Here is a 14926-nt window from a genome sequence, read left to right on the forward strand (position 1 = left end):
TGACTTAGCAACTAATTATCTATATCTCATTGACCATTTGTCGAATGCTCATACAACTTTGAGGATATCTGGATTACATGTATGCTAGCGTGTTTTCCAAAGCCTCCCAACCCACACCCTGCAGCTTAACATGGCAGGGAAGCCTTCTACAGGTCGCACTGCTGGGACGCCCTGAGGCCGCTTCAATCTGAGCTGCTCACACTCTCACGCTGGACGACAGGTATACGTAATTAAAAAGTGCAAGAGTGGCGCTCCTGCATTAATTGATGTTTGTTACAAAAAAAGATAGAGTGCACAATACGACGTGTGTAATGGCTGCTGGGGGGCACCGTTTATTAATAAGGTGGCCACTTGATGACAGGCTAGAGAGAGGCCATGTGGAGAGGCAGTCATGTCAAATCTGCTGCATATAAACTCCTACTGAGTGTGTGTTTGTATGAAGAATGGTGGCTGACAAAGAAAAAGACACTATATACACTCACATGACACTTCATTAGGTGCACCTGCACATAAGATAATGAGATCCAATACAAGTATTGATTGACCGTGTTAGAGAGATATTTGACAAAGAATAAAAAGAAGAATAAAAGAAGAGTATCACACTAAAGTGAGTATACCCCTCACTTTTCAGCATTTTTATTATATCTTCTGAAGGGACAATACAATGGAAATTAAATTTAGACATAATTTAGAGTAGTCAGTGTAGAGCTTGTATGGCAGTATAGATTTAATATATTTACTAAACTATACTTGATATATACAGTATATATATATATATATATATATATATATATATATATATATATATATACAGTATATATATATATACAGTATACAGTATATATATATATACACAGTATAAATATATATATATATATACACACACATTCTTTACCATACTATATATTAACTATCCACTGACACACTCAACACACAGCCGTCATTGTCTAAATAATGGTGGTGGGAGCATAAAGGTCTGGGGCTGCATGAGTGCTGCCAGCACTGGGGAAGCTGCAGTTCACTGAGGGGAAACAAGAATTCCAACATGTACTGAGATATTGCGTGCCTTATCTTCGCATGTTGCCTTTTTCATTGTTGGTTAGCTTATTTTGCCACTTAACTAGGGCTGTCACGAGACACTCAGTTCACGAGACGAGTCAATACACGAGATTGGGTCTATAAGAACGAGGCGAGGTGAGATTTTAATATTACTTTTAAGAAAAGTAAAATGAAAAAAGTAAAAAAAAAATATATGACAATATATTGCAATCTACTCATTTTATCTCTACTACATTACACTCTACTGCACTCTGTGTGTATGCTACTGGCCCCAACTCCACCCACCGAGACAGAGCTCACTCCATTCATGCCGTTGTTGTATGGAACAACCGCATCAAGGTGCTGAAACCAATGCACAGAGTGAACGCTCTTCATGCCTGTTTGGAGACAGGAGACGAGGAAAACAGACACGCATGTATTGAGGCCGGTCAAATGATCAAGTTCATTTTCATTTATTGTGTGACTGATTAATTAATTAATTTATTTTTTTTTCCCCATTATTATTTTCTGAACGAGACATCTTGTCACGTTTTAATCTTCTGAGATCTTGTGACACCCCAAAATTTAACACATGGTTTCTAAAGTAAAGGTTTTATGACAGAAAATATTCAACTCCATAACGGATTTTTTCCCTTATTTCCTACAGCAGGAATGTCTAAAGTGTGGCCGGGACGTTATTTGTTAATTTTTTATTTTACATTTTTTTATTGAATTGCACAGACGGAAGCCGAAGTTTTTGCCAGATACTGGTATAAAAATGATAGTGTTTCAGTACTTATGCCGTCTTTAAGGGTAACAATCAATAAATTGGTTTCCTCCACACCCCAGAAATGTAAACCTTTACTGCCCACGTTCCAAGACATTGCCGGCAGATCAATCCCACAATCCTTTGCGATCTGAGCACTGAGCATGTACAATAACCACTTAACATTAGGACGTATTTTTCAATTTGAGTGTGTACATGACCTAATATTCAGAATTGAGGGTTGGAAGTATTTTTTTTTTTTTTATTTGTAAAATTATCTAGATTACAAAAATTGCCAATTGCAAAAGTGTGTCCGTCTCAAAATGTTTCTGAATATTTACAATACCCGCATATTGTTCGCCTGTTTAAAGTAGCTCTAAGTATGATGCATTGCAGTTCCTACACCACTGCTAACTAATACCACTCTGATAATACCAAAATAATATACAATATAATCCTAATCCTAATAATAATCCCCAACAGTGTCAATCAAAACTCATTTTTCTGTATTGCCAGGCTCGATTTACTACCTAATGTTGCGGCTGAAGTGTTTCTGGCATCACACTTACCCGCTCTCCAGACCGTGGCCTCTTCTTTGGCCGTGTGGGCAAGGCGTCCTCCTTTGGGTTGGTGTCAATGGCCCAGTAAGAGCCCTGCGGAGAAAAGCAGAGGTCACTGTGAGTGCATAACAACCTCAACAAATCGAGGTGCTCACTGAGGTGCCAGAGCAGCATCGGCCTTTTCTGGCAACATTTTACTTAAAACAAAAAAATAATACTGCTATCTGCCCCTGCTGTGGTCGAGTCGGCATCGTGCCTTTATGTGCATTTGTGTGGGTGGGCTCTGTCAAGTAAGAAAGATTTTGCCTCCTCTGCGGCTGCTCTTCTATGAGAGTCTGGTGCTCCTGCTGCTGAAATGCTAAGCTCTTCCTGAAGCACCACTTCCTCAGCCTCAGGTTAGTGGTGCACGGTTGCCAAGACCGATGAAGGTTCCTTAAGTCTCAGCCCAGGAATTGAAGCTGCCCTAGCCGTGTTTCTTTCTTCCGAGGCTAATCAAGGAGAGAACAGTGGAGACAGACTCTGGGGGGTCTGCATCTTGCAATTCCACAGCCCGGCCAGCTGCATTATTTATCTTTGCATTCACCCCCATTTAATTCATTGTCCTACTCCATGCACAAGGCAAAGCAGTGCACAGCGGACAGGGTTTGAATGTTATGTTTTAATCTCTCACAATAAAAATCCCAAGAAAAAGTGGGATCGGGCTAGGGGCTGCACAAAAAACGGGAAAAAAGCGCATCAAACCTCACCAACATCCATCCATCCATCTTCTACAGCGCTTAGGGTCATGGGGTACGCTGGAGCCTATCCCAGCTGACTTCGGGTGAGAGGCGGGGTACACCCTGGACTGGTCGGCAGTCAATCACAGGGCACATAGAGACAACCTCACCAACATGTCAAAAATTATATTAAGAGCCATGCATTTCTAAAATGTCAAGACTTCAAAGCTAACATTTTTCCAAATTTACTACATATTTTATGTGATTATAAACACAATATTTAAAACATGACCCTGACAGCATTTACAAGTCATATAATTTATGTAACCGCTCCTCGTGCCAATTATTAATGCTAACCACTACCACACTGCATATGAGAAATATATAGAAAAAACAGAAATACCATAAATGCTGTAATTATTGTTGGGGGCTTATTTATCTAAATCGCAAAGAAGACGGGCGTTACTTAAAAGCAGGACATAATTGGAGAGAGGTTGTTATTTCTGAAATGACAATCTACATTCATAATAAAATATACATAGTACACAATATATAAGCTATTATATAATACAAGTTATAGAATGAAAAAAATCTATGAATAAATAAAATACAATAATAAAATGAATTAAATCAAGTAACATCTTTCCATTTTGTCATCTGTATGATGACGCTTCCCCCTCGCTCAAGTTAGTGTTGCCGACCAGGATAAACTGCGGCGGCTATCCTACTATCTATCTACTATCCTATCAACTACTAAAAATCTCAACAGAAGCTCAGAGGGGCACAGCCTTTTCTATTGTCGCTCCAAAAAAATGGCACGATCTGCCAATTAGACAGACCACTTCGTTGTCCTCTAAGAAAACTCATCTTAAAATCCACTTTTAGCCGCATGAAACATTGATTTCATTGTTATTTTATTATTGTTTATTATATAATTTTGTATTATACAGTATCTTAGAACATGTGTTACGTTGCTTGTCTTGTTCAGTACAACCTTATTAATTAGATCAAGATGGTCCGACTCTAACTCAAACGGATGTTTCAATTTTTCCCATTCATGCATATAAATACATAAAAATGATGAATGAAAGTGATAAATGAACATTTATGGTTACTTTTACCTTCATTGAAGAAGTGATTCTTGATGTGACTAAAAACAACAAGGTGATGGTGGTTGATCTCTTTGGGAACAATCACGCCTTCAGTGAAGGTAAAAGTAACCTTAAATGTTCATTTATCACTTTCATTGGTGATTTATATGTATTTAGAATTGTTTTATGCTTGTAAAGCTCTAATTGTAAAACTATAAAAATGTGTTTGGTCAACGTAACGTAGCACAGTTCCGGTTCCGGTTGCCAGACGTTGGAGATGTCAACATGTAAAGCTGATGCGAAGCAAAAAGACAGTAAAAGCTTTCAGAGGTAAGAAAAGCAGGTGGCCTGAACTATAGGACATGCTTGAAGACTGGATAAATACACAGAGAGCAGACGGCCGAGGTGTTTCCACTGTGCAGATCCGACGAAAAGCCAAAGCAATCGCCACCAGACAGAAGATTTTATAGGCGGACCATCGTGGTGTCTCAGATTTATGAGACGAAAAGGACTGTCCGTCAGGGCACGCACGTCTTTGTGTCAACAACTCCCTTCCAACTACGTGAAAACAGTTACAAACTTCCGCATATACACTCACACAAAGATAGACCAGAATTCCATGGGACCTGATGACATCATAAATATGGATGAGGTACCTTTGACGTTTGACCTGCCTCTCACTAAGACTGTTAACAAGAAAGGTGAATCATCTGTCACGCTGAGAACAACTGGACATGAGAGAATGTGTTCTGGCCTGCACAGCATCGGGACAAAAACTTCCACCAATGGTAATTTTTAAATGGATAACAAAGCCAAAAAAGAAAAAGAAAAAAAACCCTCAGAAGAAATTATTGTGAAAGTAAACAAAGGGTGGATGATGAAAAGCCTAATGAAGGAATGGCTGACAGAGTGTTACGGCAAGAGGCCGGGGGGGGGGGATTTTTCCGCGAAAAAACAGCGACATGGAGAGCGACGCCCAAAAAGAAAGAGAGACAGAGAGAGATCGGCGACGTGTTTGACGAAGGAATTATGACGCTTTTCAATTATGACACAGAAGAGGAAGACTTTAGTGGTTCTAGTTCCCAAGACGACAGCGATGAATGACTTTTCTGGTAGGCTACTGTTATTTATGTTACATGCACTATTCGGCACTATTTTACTACTGTAGCCGTATACTGTTTTGAAATGTTTAACTAGCCGCAATGTTTAATTAGCTGTGTACCTGTACTTTGCCGTGATTTGCACTGTTTAACACTGTTTGTCAAACACTGTTTGGGAAAAAAAAACATTTATTTAATTAAAAGTTTAGAAAATCATTCTGTGTAACCTGTTTCTGTGCAGTACATATCACTTTTTATGAGGTGCACACCTGCGACTTATACACTGGTGCGGCTTATATATGAACAAAACTGGCTTTTCCTCTAAATTTAGTGGGTGCGGCTTATACGCCGGTGGGACTTATACACCGGAATTGACGGTACCTCTGATGTATCTCTGATCACTTTGATTTCAACTGTAGTTGTTGTTAAAGTGCTTTATAAATGAAGTTGGTATGGTATGGCATGGTATTGAATTGTATTGTAGCGTATTACGTGTGCGAATGTACGGTGAGTGAGCAAGCGTGACGTGGGTTTTGACTATTTTGAGTCTTTCAATTAGGTCCCCCATCAACTGTTATTTCGGGATCTCCCTTAAAATAATCGTTATATTTGTTTCTGACTTTTCCACGTCTCAGCAATTACCGATCGTCTGTTCACTTCCCGTGTTTAAATGTTAAATAATAGATAAATACATTGATAGAAAAAAATTTAAATAAATAGATATTAAAGATAATTGAATGAATAAACACAGGAGAAACATTGTATGATTTATAAATAAATGCAGGATTCATACTGAGCAATACCTTATTAAACCATGATAGATGAAGGAAATTGAGGAAAACTTATATCAGACAGTATGGTATCTCAGCCTACTTCGTGATCTTAATTCTAACTAAGAAAATCCCGATTCACACTTTCTGCAGAATGGTGCAGCCCAAGATCGGGACCTTTTAAAATGACTTCCTTAGCAGAGTGAATAATTGATGTGTCCAAGAGGAACTCTCCTGACAACAAGGGAGGTGCTGAAAAACAAGCTGCAACTCAAGTATCCATACAATAATAGCTGCCCTTGTTAAAGCCAGAAAATACTTGTTATTTCACAACTCACGTACTCCGCGGCAGCAATTGTTAAAATGAAAAAGCCACGCTTGGCCTATATTCATCAGGGTAGAGGGGGTGAGGAGGGTCGGTGAAATGATATGTTTTAATGTGTGCGAGGCTTTGGGGTCAATTAGTGTTTCCTCAGAGGGGCGAGAATAATTCACAGCACAATCACGCAAAGATGAAGAAAAATATCACGCAGAAGCCTCATTAGAAATTCCACATTTTTTCCTCCAAGATTGTAAAGGTGTTGTCACAACAGCCAATCCTTTTCTGCCTCATGATGCAGTTGTTTCAAAATGAGCAGTCACACAGACAAAGCCAGGCTTGCTTTTAATTAGTGTGGGGGGGGAAGCACACTTTAACTTAACCCTCTTGGGATGAGAGTTGCTGCATTTTTCCCCCCTCCCTCCAATGCCCTCCCCCTCCCCCAAGAGAGTTGGCAGGAAAAGACAGAAAAACATATAAAAGAGCCATTAAATTATTCACAAATATTCTGCAACCGAATGTTGCAACGCCAAACGAAGTGGGCCCAACAACAACAAGAAGAGAGGAAACCGGGAGTCTGCTGCATTTTAAATAAAGAAATAAACACATACCTGCTGTCTTCTTGTAAAATGACACAACTCACTGTCATATATTAACATTAAATATGTCATCTGCACCTGTGCTTAGCATTTTCCCCCAGAAAAAGGACCACCGTCAACAATAAATGGACCACTTTCTGCTCCAACAATATACAATAAACCCTCAAATGACCACAAAATAGAATACAGACGATGGCCACACTGTATGAGTGAAGATCTGCTTGGTCAAAAAATTGTGTAAAATTTAAATGTTGCCAGTCATAAATAAAACACAAATAAACACAAATATTTGACAGCTCTAATAGTGATGAAAGCCAGAGGCCCCTGCAACCTCGGCACTGAATTTATTCCGTTTTAAGTTAAGCAGGACAGCTTTCTATTTCAAGGGGCAAAAAGTGTTTGCCCCTTCCTGATTTTTTTTTTTTTTTTGCATGTCACACTTAAATGTTTCAGATCGTCAAACACATTTAAATATTACTCAATGACAACACAACTGAACACAAAATGCAGTTTTTAAATTCAACTTTTTATTATTAAGGGAGAAAAAAATCCAAACCTACATGAACCTGTGTGAACAAGTGATTGCCCCCTAAACCTAATAACTGGTTGGGCCACCCTTAGCAGCAACAACTGCAATCAAGCGTTTGTGATAACTTGCAATGAGTCTCTTACAGCGCTGTGGAGGAATTTTGGACCACTCATCTTGGCAGAATTGTTGTAATTCAGCCACATTGGAGGGTTTTCTAGCATGAACCGCACTTTTTAAGGTCATGCCACAGCCTCTCAATAGGATTCAGGTCAGGACTTTGACTAGGCCACTCCAAAGTCTTCATTTTGTTTTCCTTCAGTCATTCAGAGGTGGACTTGCTGGTGTGTTTTGGATCATTGTCCTGCTGCAGAACCCAAGTTGGCTTCAGCTTGAGGTCACAAACTTCCAAAAAGTTCAGATTTTGTCTCGTCAGACCACAGAGTATTTTCCCAAAGGTCTTGGAGAGCATCAAGATGTTTTCTGGCAAAATCGAAACGAGCCTTGAGCAGCGGTTTTCGTCTTAGAACTCTGCCATGCAGGCCGTTTTTGCCCAGTGTCTTTCTTATGGTGGAGTCATGAACACTGACCTTAACTGAGGCAAGTGAGGCCGGCAGTTCTTTGGATGTTGTTGTGGGGTCTTTTGTGACCTCTTGGATGAGTCGTGGCTGCCCTCTTGGGGTAATTTTGATTAGCCGGCCACTCCTGGGAAGGTACTCCACTGTTCCATTTTTTCATCATTTGTGGATAATGGCTCTCACTGTGGTTCGTTGGAGTCCCAAAGCTTGAGAAATTTCTTTATAACCTTTTCCAGACTGATTAATTGAGATCTATCTCAAATTAGTTATGTTTTAAGTTTATGTTTATTTTAGTTTATGTTTTAACAGGGGAGGGGCAATCACTTTTCCCACACGGGGCCATGCAGATTTGGATTTTTTCACCCTTAATAACAAAAAGTTTCATTTAAAAACTGCATTTTGTATTTAGTTGTATTGTAAAATAAGAAATCAGGAAGGGGGGAAACACTTTTTCACACCACTGTATATTTGTTCATACGAGTGTAATGCCATTTAAAGCCGCCATTACAATACACTGCTGTATTGTAATGGCGGAAGTACACTGGAAGTACTCTGTCCAGAAAAAAAACAACACGGAACTGCTAACATATGAGTCTATGTTACCTTATGTCTAATATGTCTTATTTTTTCTGATTATATCTACTGTATTGTGTAATACAAATGTAAACATGATTATATGAGTGTTATTTCATGTCTTGAGGGATCGCAAACAGGTTTTCTATTCCATAACTACGAAAATATTCCATTTAGTAATATTAAATCCTACTTTGCGGAAATTCACTTATTGCGGTCGGGTCTGGAACCAATTAACTGCGGTAAACGAGGTACGACTGTTTTTTAACAACTTATTTTTTTAAACTTTAATAATGATTTGGAGTGCATGAGAAAGTGAAAGGAAAACGTAGCTCTCTTTGACCACATGGTCATTTAGTCACAAGTATATCACACAACACAGCGGCAACAGAACCACTGTTGCAATAGTATTAAGGAGCAAACTGCATAGCCAGTGTTGATGCTGTTGATGCTGAGTTTCACACAAACAATGAGTGGCAACATTTTAAAGTACATGCTGAAGTAGGTTTTTTTTTTTTAAACTACATCAAGAGGTGGTCTGCAGCCACAGCTGTTAAAGCCAACGTTTTTTAACTGGGCAGTAATTAGAGACCCTGACGGTGATGTGCTTCCACAGTCCATGCAACCGTAGACTATAGGAGACCCGATGGTTCCTTGAATAAGAGACCCTAATTGGCAAATTTATGGTAATCCACAAAGTCAAAGCCCACTTTGTGCTTGTCCACATACATAAACATGTGAGGATGCAACATAGGTGTGAGATCATTCCTGTGATCGCTCCTCCTACCAGTTAATCACCACCTTGCAGTAGGTAGAGGCAGAATTAAAGAAAGTTGCAGTAATACAGCATTGTATTATAAAGTGACGCCATATGTAAATGAGTTGAATGCTGTAGAGCAGTGTGAGGTACGGTAGTAGAGATGGGCATTTGACTCCATTTGGATTGTATACATTGTAGCTATCTTTGAATGCTCTGAAGTAGTCTTTCAATGCCAATGTCTTACTGAGCAGAACAATGTTGCCCACAGCAGAGGTCTGCATGGGATGTAGCTCAACTTCTTCATTGGACAGAAAACCGCTTGAATCAACAGCACCTCTGCTGGTTGCAGCCAAGCAGTGCTTCAACACAATCAATAAATCAATTCCTCACAATCGACCACATTCGTAATCATTCCTAATAATTGTTATGTGCCTTATGTGCCTCTGAGGTGTGTTTTAAAGCGCACCGACCGCCATCTAATCACTAGCATCTTACAGACAGACAGACAGCCCTGACTCTCCTATCTCATCCAAGCAGCAGTTTTCATATTCCTGCCACATTACAATATTGATGCAACATATCAAGAGCAGCTACCGCACTCTTTGAAGTTGTCTTGCGAGGCGGGCTGGTGATGGGGGCGGGGGTGTTGTAAGGGAGTGAGGAAAATTCCAAATTAAACATTAAGGATGCGAGCAACGTGCATCTGGAATGGGATCCATACAGCAATAGATTATTTTGTATTTAGTGGAGCAGCTCCCAGGAGTGTCAATATCAGAGGATTACAGCAAAACACCAAATTAGCATTCAGTCTCCATCGTCTACACAGCCAGCCGAAGCACTCCACGCTTGTGTGTGTGTGGAGTGGGTAATTATTTGTGCCTTTTTACCCCTCTGTATAGTACATTCGCTTAAAAGAAATGTAGGTTAGGATACATGGACATAATGGTACATACAGTATATTTGTAATTAGAGTTTTCTGTACGAAACATTCTGTACGGTACAGGGGCGTACCAAGTTCCCACACGGAACACATTAAGTGATGGACAGGAAGTGTAACTGCCTCGCAATATATTGCATCTACAAGTATTATATAAACAAATAGAGTGCAGCACAGTCTTTGGCTAGTCATGGCTACCAATACTGCCCAGTAAGGGTGTCCCGATCCAATATATCAGATAACAGTCAATAACAATATCAGCAAAAAAAAGTAGTATCTATTTATATTGGACTGCATGTAAAATCTCTGATATGAGCCCTCTGATATAAGGAGTCCATTCTAGACTGCGCTCCATCACTTCAATCTAGTAGCACTCAGATAGAGCCCACGTGATCACAACAACAGCAACGTGCTAGTAAGAGAGACAAAGTCCGAAAAAGACGTAGCTCCCCAATACAAAACCCGTCATGCACAAGTCCCCTGCAGGAACCGGGGAAGTTCAACACAACCAACCCCATCATGCATCCAAAGCAGCACCACAAAAAACAGTATGAGGATCCTTGCAAGACCGCAGAGAAGCAAGCCTCCGCCCACCTCAAACAACCAAGGCGACCCAAAACATCCGCAAAGCGTGAGAATGTGTTTTTCCTCATACCTGTTCTCTGTTTGACTGATACCACTTGACCAAGCCTTTTCTAACATTCCAAACTACAAAATAAGTAATGTATGATTTGTGCTGATAGCGGATTGGCTTGATATCTATATTGGCTGATACCCGTACTCAATGCTGCAATATCGGTATCGCAAGATTTTACAGTACTTTACAGGGCATACATTCAGCAGGTGAAAAACGAGAATTAGGCGGCAGGAACTATAACTCTTTCCTAAATGAAGACTAACTATCAATAGTAACTATTAATTTAGTACCAAACTCAGGTACTGAACGAGTCGCAGGAAATGACGCAAAAAAAGCAACCAATCACAGCAAAAAAAATGCTACCTGGAGGTCAGCGAAGCATACATGCATACATGTTGGTAGGTCTGCGACCTGAAACTGAGAACAGGGCTACAAGCTGGAACTATTATTGCTGCACTTTAGGCAAAAAAATAATAAACTTTACATTATTCAAACAGTTCCGAAAACTATTATACTATATTATCTCATAATTAGAGATTGATGAGAATGTTATTCATTTGAGAACTACCTGCTATCAGTTTGTATTTAAGATAAGATATGCCTTTATTAGTCCCACAAGGGGAAATTCCAGGTTTGCAGCAGCGAAAGTACAAGAGCACACAGGAGTAGAGTACAAAAGCACACAAGAACATGGTAATACAAATCAAGAAGTTATATACAGTATTTACAGCTCTGTACATGTTGATCAAGCCACAGGTTTATTGCACGGTTGATTGCATAGTTGATTGCACGGTTATTGTACAGAATTTTCGGAGCAGTTTTTGTTATGGAGTCTGACAGCTGCAGGAAGGAAAGACCTGTGATACCTCTCCTTCAAACACTTTGGATGTATCATCCTGTCAATACTAATAGTTTTATATGTTTCATTTTAAAAATCATTAAAGCTGCTTTAAAAAAGGTGGGCAGTTTTGTGTTTTCTGTTTGGTTGCCTTAGTGTACATAAACCGAACCAAACACTGACCTTAAAACTAAGGTAGAGTGCGTACCAAACCGTGGTTACAGTGTACCGTTCCACCCATACTAAATACAGTCATGGCCAAAAATATTGGCATGCCAAATATGCCAATGTTTTTGGCCATGGCTGCATAAATTGATTTGGTTGTATTCCACACAGCCAGGGCTGTCAAACTCAAAGCTGACTTCAGGTCCCCTCCACCAATTTGTATCTTTCTTATTATTTATCCCAAAATTTTCAACACTTGTATATTTCTGCATATTGGAAGGACTAAAAACCATCGTGTCCTTTGAAAGAACATAATTGGTAAACAAATCAGCACATTCTTATGCATCATCATAACACACACACACACAGACACACACACAGACACAGACTGCCATTTGATGTTGCAAACGTGACAGGACATGCACCAATAATCCAGCCTCAAAAAATAGTATTTCGGATGGTCAAATTTTGAGAAAATGTCAAATAGATAAGAAAGCGTAACTGCTCGCACGAGGTGCCAGGATTAAAACAAAACAATATAACGTCCCAGTCAGCTGTGGCTGTATTTTCAGGCTGGGACAAATTGCGCATGACAGCCGGTCAGTGTGTTTTTATGTGGACATATTTTTTAAAGCTTTTATCGTCTGGATGTATATTTTGTTCTCCATCGGAGTGGGGTGAAAAGTGCATTTTTGAAAATATCCGTGTTCGTGTCCGTTCATTCCTGCTTGAGATTTCTACGTTCTGATGTTCTTTCTCTGAGGCCATGAATGTTTCCTGACTGCTGATTGGATGAGCCAGGAAAAGGGAGGGGGAGACGGCCTTGGATATACGATTATGGTTGTTTTGCTGTGGATGTTCATTTCAATAAAGTGATTGCTGATAGACCACCTTCTCATCATCCCCTCGACATCTGGGCAAAAACTACAGTATTTTATATCAACACAAAAACATCATACATTACATTTTGAAGTTAAATGGTTGTGAATCCATGCTATATATAATACTGTGGCCACTTATGTTTTGTAACACCAGAAGAGTAGTTGATACCAAAATAATTACTTGATTGCGCAGATCGTTGCAAGCACCTTTTAGCAACTCAATGCTATTTTCCAAACACTTCCACGGGGCCTGTGAAATTGCAGAGGGGGCCAGATTTGGCCCGCGGGCCTGAGTTTGACACATATACCATACAGGCAGGCGTAGCCAAAAACATTGGCATTTTTGGCATGCCAATATTTTGGGCCATGACTATATGATTAGACCTATGCACAGCAGCATACAAATATACACCCACGGGCTGCAGAGTCATCAGTGGATGAAGGTTGGCTAATTACCAGCTTGATGACGCAAGAGATGGGACTGCGAAAGCGACGGAAGGTGGTCCTGCTGAGATTCAAATGTCAAATTACCATTTTAGACTGTATGTCCGTTTGGGATGGAGAAAAATGAGAAAATTAGGAGTGATTTTCTTTTTGTTTTTTGTCCCCAATGAGAACTCCCCCAGGGAAGCTAGATTGTTGGAAACAACCTGACTTAAACCCTGATATGCACTGTATATGCCTCTCACCACTTCTTCTCACCTCACCCACTACTACTGCTGCTGTTGCTGTCTGTGCTTTAAAAAAAAAAAAAAAAAAAAAAAAAAAAAATTAAGAGTGTGCCATGCATGTGCATGTGCATGTGCATGTGCATGTGCATGTGCATGTGCATGTGCAGATGCAGTATAACAAGTTATTTATTTTTTACTTGAATAGTGATTTGGAGTGCATGAAAAAGTGGAAAGGCATATGTAGCGCTCTCTGACCACATGGTCATTCAGTGTATTGCACAATACAGCAGCAACACAACCAATGTTGTCATCGTGGTAAGGAGCAAACTGCTCAGCCAGCATTAATACCGCTGACGAGTTCGTTGTAAACAACAGTACAGTAACAGGCATGAGTTTCACACCATTAGCTGAGTAGCACAACCAACATTTTAAGTGCAGGCAGAGGTAGATAAAGCTTCTGGAAGCTAGCCACCCATGATACTACAAATGCAGCTACATCTTGTGAGAATGAGAATGCCCAAGGAAAGCAAGATTATTGGAAATAACTTGACTTAAACCATGTTACATGCCTTTCTGCATCAGTCTGCCTTCTACATTACCCATTGTTACTACTGCCTGTGCTTGTCCAAAAAAAATCCTCAGACAGTCTCTCCTTACATATGAAATGCAATCTTGCGGGGGTGGCAGGTTGGTAATAGATTAAGAGCGTGCGATGCATTTCTAGACTGTCGAGAGTTCTGGCAGTGACTCATAGTTAACAAACAGCATCTTGATATGCACCCAAAAACAACACAAAGAAAGTTGAACACTGCCAGCTGCAAACATGTTCTTCTATTTCTATCCTTTTATCATGAAATGCATTACTTAGGTTAAGTTAGGTAACTACTGTATTGATTGATATTTTACAGCAGCAGATCTAACAGCAACGATATTTCACAGCAAACCCAACTATTATGCCTCGTCATATACGCAGTATAAATTATATAGATAAAATAGGTGTGCAAAACAAGGGGAAAGTGTGCATTATGTGTAGTACAGTTGAAACTGTTTAATTTGACACCCCTCGAATGGGCTGACTCACTTTAGCATAAGCGATTGTCGAAATAACCAAAATCGAAAATAATTTTTTGCACATTTACTTGTACTTTTCGCCAGAGACAAAAGCAAAGGTCTTTTGAGCTTACGTACATGTGCAAATATTTCTTCCGGTGGCTCACAATTTACAAAAAAAATTTATTTAATTTGATCACAAAACAAAAATATTCATATTTGTCTGTATTGTATATAGAAGGATTAACAAAATATGATTATTCAATGTATTAATATTGTTGCTTTTATGAGAAAACATGAATAGCATGAACATTTTGAAATCTAACTAAAACGGTTTAGTAATTTCCACCC

The 14926-nt window shown here is 39.5% G+C and overlaps 1 protein-coding gene across 1 annotated transcript in view; it reads right to left on the reverse strand.

Moving 5' to 3' along the window:
* The window catches only part of foxj3 (forkhead box J3), a 157574-nt gene that overhangs the window by 31190 nt on the left and 111458 nt on the right, over positions 1-14926 (reverse strand). The window contains exon 4 of the mRNA XM_054784213.1: positions 2374-2457. Within this exon, the coding sequence (XP_054640188.1) occupies positions 2374-2457 (84 nt within the window). The remainder of the gene's footprint in view (positions 1-2373; positions 2458-14926) is intronic.

The sequence above is a fragment of the Dunckerocampus dactyliophorus genome, chromosome 8 (assembly GCF_027744805.1).
Source record: "Dunckerocampus dactyliophorus isolate RoL2022-P2 chromosome 8, RoL_Ddac_1.1, whole genome shotgun sequence".
NCBI lineage: Eukaryota > Metazoa > Chordata > Actinopteri > Syngnathiformes > Syngnathidae > Dunckerocampus > Dunckerocampus dactyliophorus.